The sequence below is a fragment of the Schistosoma mansoni genome (genome assembly GCF_000237925.1).
Source record: "Schistosoma mansoni, WGS project CABG00000000 data, supercontig 0147, strain Puerto Rico, whole genome shotgun sequence".
NCBI lineage: Eukaryota > Metazoa > Platyhelminthes > Trematoda > Strigeidida > Schistosomatidae > Schistosoma > Schistosoma mansoni.
The window spans coordinates 543060-550880 of record NW_017386044.1 but is presented as its reverse complement, the minus strand read 5'-3'; the positions used below and the strand labels follow the sequence as shown (position 1 = coordinate 550880).

At 36.0% G+C, this 7821-nt stretch overlaps 1 protein-coding gene across 1 annotated transcript; it reads left to right on the top strand.

Annotated features, from left to right (window-relative positions):
* Positions 1 to 218: 218 nt before the first annotated feature.
* On the top strand, positions 219 to 7544 carry Smp_187190 (hypothetical protein; the record flags this gene model as incomplete). Its single annotated transcript, XM_018792720.1, has 2 exons — positions 219 to 532; positions 6233 to 7544. The coding sequence occupies 2 exons, from the start codon at positions 219 to 221 to the stop codon at positions 7542 to 7544; spliced, it is 1626 nt and encodes a 541-aa protein (XP_018644088.1).
* Positions 7545 to 7821: the final 277 nt, after the last annotated feature.

The window sequence follows — 7821 nt, the reverse complement described above, 5'->3', positions numbered from 1 at the left end:
TGATCGATAGCATTCGATCAGCACTAAAGAGGGACTTGACACGCATGACATTGATCATCACACAGTAATCAATCAATTGTGGATACTATTCTCTTATGTATATGAAAACAGAACTTGATCAATTATGATCTTGAACATTAACAATACGGAATTATCAATGATAAATACGTTTGTTTGTTTTTGTTTTTTCATTTCAGAATTAACATTTTTCATACAATATGGTTGCTTCAGAATTTCTCGGTTATGTTCAATCATTTTCTGTATGTAACTTTGTTGGATTTGAAGATTTAGCTGATCGAGCAAATTTTCAATGGAATGTTATTGTACTACTTTTATGTATGGCTTTAGTAACAATGAGACAATATTTTATGACTCCATTAGTATGTTATTTACCGACAACAGTGAGTGGAGTCAATGCAGATTCTTATATTACTAATCTATGTTGGATTGAAGGAACATTTCCTATTAATTTAACATCTGGAATTGTACCACATAAACTACAGGAATGGGATGCACTTCGACCGCAACAAATGAGTATGTTTTGATCATTTAAACGTTCGATTAGTTCATTTAGTATTGTTTGTTTGAATCTTCCCATCGATTTGTTAGGACTGCAACTGGTCAGTCTCTTATTGGCATATATACATACTGTGCGTATTGCCTCGATATAGCCTTAATTCACAAGCATGGTAAGCAGAGATGGATAGTGGCTAGCAGTGGATGGGAAGATGGGAAGATTCAAGCAAACAATACTAAGTGAATTTAAACTTCACCCCATCACACAACCAAGTGGCTATCATGACTCAGTAGCTGAGTGGATAACACGATGGCGTTTGAAGCGAAAGGTAGTGGGTTCGAGTCCCAGAGTGAACATCAACTCTGAGATGCAGGTACATCCAGCTGAAGAGTACCAAATAGGACGAGACGCCCGTCCTGGATTTCACTGCTAGCCACTATCCATCTTTGTTCGATTAATTGTTTATAATAGAAATGATATATGTAGAGTGTTCTAAATGAGTGGAAAAATTCCATGCCAAACTTTTCTCCATTAAATGCAATTGACTTCTTCAGAGAATACTCCTCTCACATTTGGAGTTCAATCCAGGACATTTCAATAATTCTTATTATAAATGATGTTTGTTAAAGACAAAGAAAAACTTTCCAGTTATTGTTAACGGAAATTTTTTTCACATTAAAATACCTAAATTGATCTTACTCCTTAAAAAATTAGAACACCGTAAAAGGTAAACGCAAGTATGCAGATCCATCCTGAAGTCGTCATAAGAGTCATGAATCATAAAAGCTTCACATTCATGGCTTGTAACATTTTTGGGGCAGATATCATAGGCCATTTACGGTTCCTTATTTCTCCTCATCCAAGGAATGAATATGGGTATACTAACATTTTCTCCCATCTCTTTTCAAGTTGCACTTATCATTACTGTTGTTCATCAGTATTAGTAGTGCCTTTGTTTTGTTACGTATGCCTGAACACCGATTACCACGACGCGCTATGATGACTAGTATTGGGGATGGTTGGAAGAGAGTTAGGGGCGGTCAAACCAAAACATGGCATCAGTGTTTGAAGTCACTAACTTCTAGCCTGAGCCATGTTGGCAGATGCAGACTACCTGGTTGGGGTCCGCGTGACTATCGTAACCAATGGTTGGAGACTCTAGGTGACATGGCTCAGAATCGATCACAATGGCGTAGGTGTATACACTCTTTATCTTCCCTTAAACTATGAGATTAAAATTGATTCATATCTCTCTTCCTTCCTGTACTAAATCCTTATATACAACCTTTCTTGATATACTACCATCACTAAATTAATTACTTCTATGAATCCGGTGTTCATCTTGTTGTGCTAACGAGGTATGGCAACTTGGACCGATGCATATATGTGCCTGGTCCTACGTTGTAGCTGACTGACTGACTGACTGTTTTGTGAATTATCCACTACTGAAAGAAATCAGTCGCAGCACAAAACAGTGACATCAGTCTGTGAAACTTGCTGACAACATCAGGACTTATATAAGTTGATTAGTGACTGTAATCAACTCAAATTGTGTATTCAGTGTGTTCTAATCAGTTGACTATACTTAGAGAACTTAGGTGATATCATTCAGTGTTAGCAAAGGTCGTCTAAAGAGATCCATTCTTAATTTTTTTGTCTAATTCTTATGTTTTATCACTTTGTACTTTTCATTCTCCAGTTTCATTTGTTTTTAAGAACTAAATTATTGACATAACATTATTTATTCATTTAAACACAAATATCGGTCCAAAAATGCACCAAAATATACGGCGCCACACAAATCATTCGATATGTATGAGGGCTGGAATACTGCCCGAGTGCCGAAACCGAAGCAGGTAGTTTTCATAGCAGGTCACGTCTGGGGTCTTCGACCTAAAAGTCAGATCCACAAGGCAGTGCAGCAACGTCAGGAGATGCAGTCCCATATTAGCCAGTAACCAAGAATAAGTTAATACAATATTTGTTTCTTCACATTCCTGATGCCGTCGTGCACCATTGGTTCTGAATATATAGTTTTCTAACTCCTCTAGGTGAATCTTCCGTACCCACCAACACAATTTAAGTAACGGATGTTCACTTTCCATTCTCTCGATCCTTCGTAGTGAACACCCTCACCGTGAGAAGGTGAATTACAAATTAATGTTTGATTTAAGTAGTATTAGTAGTAGTAGTAGTTAACAAACAGAGAAATGATTTATCTTGCCTTTTTAAGGAAAATCTGTTTTCTAAGAAAACCAAATATTAAGTTGTTGCCTTGACTACTAATTTTATTTCTTTCTGCCTAAAAACAATGCTTGATTATTGGGAAAAACCCTAAGATTACCTTAATTCTTGTAGACCACTGAAGAGTTAGGAATTTTATAATTACAAAATTAAGCACATTATTTAATGATTGTCAATCGGTTAAAATAGATTTATTGGTGTTATTTAATCAATATTATTACCTTTCCGTTTTGTTTGCTTGTTGTTATTCATGTATTGGCACAAGTATATACGACCACATTGATTGTGTACCTATAGAGCATTTCTTTACTGATTTCATTCTTATTTGACTACCAGCATATTAGTTGATAAAGAATTCTTCTCTAGTATATTCTAATAAATCAACACTACCTGCTGCTAATATAGAGACACCAAGTGTATATCTGTTCATGTTTGTTTGTTTGTTGGTTTATTACATTCTGCTGGTTTAATGTCATTATATACGTGTGTGCATGCACATGAACGTGTGACTTAATATATCTTGTGAAGTAATTCAGTAGTTTGGTTCCTGATTAAGACCATATTGATTTAAATCTCAACAGTTATAAGTTCCAAATAATCCACCCATATCGATTTGAACAGCCATCAATTCTAAGTTATTAGAACTCTAGTTCTCATCTGAGTACAGAAGTTTGTATGGTGTAAAACAGTTGGATATCATCTAATAATAAAAACAATTATAATATTCAATACCATGAACTGCACTGAACAACACTGAATTAGCAAAATTGCAATAATTTTACCGTTTTACAGACATTTAACTGGTGAATGCTTAAAATATATGCTCATGTGACATCTCTTCCCTATCTCTAAATGCACAGCAATCGCCTCTTGTTTGTGTTGAAAGGAATTGGAGGAGTAAAGTATACGGAACACCGTAGTTGAACATGTTGAATCACTCAATAATTATATTTCAGTATTTTCATAGTTGAAATCATGAATCAATTGAAGCCAGACCATCATGGAAAACCTGGAAGCACTGGACGGCCGTCTCGTCCTATTGTGGAACTGTAAGGGATGTTTCCTTGAGTTCTAGTGGGAAGCAGTGACCAGTGGAGTTCAACCAAGTCTGATGTAGAGATATCAACTCACTGAAGACAATTGGTGAACGGCTGCTCAACTTCGTGGATCGGTTGAAGTTAGACATTAACACCGTTGGATGCCGACCAGCTCAGTGGTCTATCGGTTAAGTGCTCCGGCGCGAGACCGGTAGGTCCTGGGTTGGAATCTCGCGGGTGCGGGATCGTAGATGCGCACTGCTGAGGAGTCCCATAATAGGACTAGTTGGCCGTCCAGTGTTTCCAGGTTTTCGATGGTGGTCTAGCTTCAATTGACTCATAATTTAAACTATGAAAAATACTGAAATTTCCACAAAACCCCTTCTGAATTATATCCCAGATTAGTTGTAAATATTTCATGAAGTTGCATTATTACAAGCCGCTATTATACATAATTAGTAAATAAAAATAGATTTGTCATGTGAGAAGTCGTTTGATAATTAGGAATTCATGCACTACTCAGGTGTTTAATAATCACAATGTATGTAATTATTATCAATTTCGGGGATTTGTGAAGATTGTATTATTTTCAAAGTTGAATTCACAAGTCAATATAAGCTAGACAACTATTGAAAACATGAAAGCACTTGACATGAGGTCATGGATTGATTGAAGTTAAACACCGTTGGATTTCGGATCAGTGGTTTAGCAGTTCAGCGTTCGTACGCGAAACCGAGGGTAATGGGTTCGATCACTGCTTGCGGAATAATAAATGCTCACTGTTGAGGAGAACAGAACAACACTTTTTATAGAGGTACATGGAGCGTCCGAACAATGTGGGAGACTAGGAAACCCAGTCAAATAGGAACGGAAATGAGGAGATACAAATTGGTAGCTGTACTTGGAATCAGCGAAATTCATTGGACACAAGTTGGACAGCAAAGGCTAGATACGCGAAAGATGCTGCTGTGCTCTGGTCACGAAGGGGAAAATGTTCCACACACTCAAGGAGTTGCTCTAATGCTGTCCAAAGAAGCACGAAATGCACTTGTGGGATGGGAATCTCATGGACCCAGGATAATCAAAGCATCATTCAGAACAAAGAAGCAAGGGATCACAATGAATGTTATCCAATGTTATGAACCCACCAATGATAGCAACGACGACATTAAAGATCGGTTCTATGAAAGGCTGCAATCAATCTTAGCGAAGTACTCAACAAAGGACCCCACTATCTTGATGGGAGGCCTAAACGCCAAAGTCGGAGTGGACAACACGGGATATGAAGATATAATGAGACGACATGGAATGGGATAGAGAAATGAAAATGTGGAGAGATTTGTAAATCTATGTGCATTCAACAAATTGGTCATAGGCGGCACAATATTCCCCCACAATCTCATACATAAAGCTACATGGATCTCGCCGGACCACGCCACAGTAAACAAGATAGATCATATTTGTATCAACAAAACATTCCGAAGGACAATGGAAGATGTGAGAACCAGGAGAGGAGCTGACACAGCTTCAGATCATCATCTACCTGGTTGTGGCCAAGATGAAACTGAAGCTAAAGAAACACTGGACATATTGATTTGAAATAATGCCCACATATGCCAGGTTCTACACGTTGCTTATTGACTGACTGATTTTTTATTAAGTTAAAACAACTTTCTATCCTTGAACATTTAATGATGAAACAAAAAACAATCTAATTGGATTATTATTATTATTATTATTATTACTAGACTACAATATTTAATGTAGTTCTAAAAGTCAAGTTAAACAGATGAATGACAGTAAGGACAGTAAGGTTAACAGTATGTTAATGATGAGTTGACTGGCCTCCAAATGCCCTGGTACGGCTGAGAGTGGAGAGAGTCCGCACTCCCTCTCCAAATGCTCTCATATGGTCACGCGTATATAGCCTCTGACAGGGAAGTCCTACTCACTGCCTTCTCACAATGGCGGGGGTGTTATTTACGAAATTGGGAGGACGAAAAGCGAATGTCCGACACTTTAACCGGGTCGGTGGACACGGGCAGTTAATGTAGGAGATTTGAAAAACCATGATTCTGAACCAATAGTGCGCATGGGCTCCAGTATCCTGAGGGAACAAATGGAGTATGAATCAATCGTTGGTGTCCGGCTACCATGGGACTGCATCTCTTTACGATGCTCCACTGCCTTGTGGATCAGATCTTTAGCTCAAAGACTCGAGGTTTGACCCCCCAAGAAAACCATCTGCTTCGTTTTGGGCATCCGAGTAGTATCACAGCCCTCACACAAATCTCATTCGATTTGTGTGACGCATATATATCTGGTCCCCCTTTGTAACACTATATTCATATCTATCCGTTACATTTTTGATATTTATACTCTTATATTTCTATAAATTGTAACATTTATCCCTTCTTCTTTTTTCTTTCTTTTTAGATTATTATCAATGGGTACCATTGGTATTAGGTTTACAAGCTATACTATATTATATACCACGTATTATATGGAGTATATTCACTTATAATCGTACTGGTACAGATTTACAAAATTTAATACGTCAAGCTAATTTAATATCTAAAGAAGATGGAGAGAAACGACAAAAAATGGTACAACATATTGCTAAAACATTAGAATTATTATTATTCAATCGTCGGGAATATCGTACCACAGATACATTGGGTGCATCATTTCGACGTTCCATGGCATTTATGCCGGGTAAACGTCATGGAAATAATTTAGTTTATGTTTATTTAACAATCAAATTGTTATATTCAATTGTTGGATTCTTTCAATTATATTTAATGTATTTCTTTTTACGTTTTAATTCATATGAAGGTTATTGGTTATTTGGTTATCGTATATTATCTGATATTATACATGGTAAACAATGGACAGAAACACAAGTATTTCCTAGAGTTGGTATGTGTCGGCATACATTACAACATGTTGGTGCTAGTAATACATTATTTGCACAATGTGTATTACCAATTAATATGTTAAATGAAAAAATTTATATATTTCTATTCTTTTTTCTTGGTTCAGTTATGATAATGACTATGTTAAGTATACCATTATGGTTATATCGTATGGGTTTAAAACAACGTCAACGTCATTTTGTTAGAAGATTTTTAAAAATTGCTGATGTCTATGATCGGGATGATCCTAAAATTGCATTACTTACAGATCGTTTCATGGCAGAGTTTCTTAGACAAGATGGACATTTTATTCTACGTATGTTATCTATGAATGCCGGGGATTTAATAACTGTTGAAATTGTATGTAATTTATTTGCTGATTATAAAAAACGTTTTGCCGGTATTGATTTTCGTGGTCCACCTATTATACCAAAAATGCATAAATATCATGATCTCGATGGCTATCTATCACAACATTCACATAATATTTCAGGTGATATATCAAGATCTAATAATATTGATAAAAATCCACCTGGTTTTATAAGATTAGAAGAAGGTGGTACAGCGAATGTACGTCAACGACCAGTACCATCAGCTCCAACATTTTCAGATAATCCTATACCACCAGCTTATCAATATGCGACAGGAATAAAAGATTCAGAAATTTATCCATTAAGTGTTGTACGGAATATGCCACGTGATACTCCTGTGGAATCAAGTAATAATGTGACAAATTCAATCAATACACCTAAAAAAATAGATGATAATATTATTGTTCATGAAAAAGAACCATTGAATAAAGTTCCAAAATATACACCAACGGAGGTATAATATTTTGTTGATACACTTACTAGGAAGGTGAGGAGAAGCGTAAATGAGGAATGGAAATAATCCCTATGTGGTCACTTACTTACTTACTTGATAATAGCACATCATCTTGTGATTATTATTAATCATGGTTAATAAATTACGAATGACCCTTGTTGGTCATTCCATTTGTGCTATATATATATATATATATATATATATATATGTTTATGTTATAAATGAATAACATCTTTCACTTTGAGTTTTCCTTGTTTTTTTTTAGACATTGAAAATTGTATTA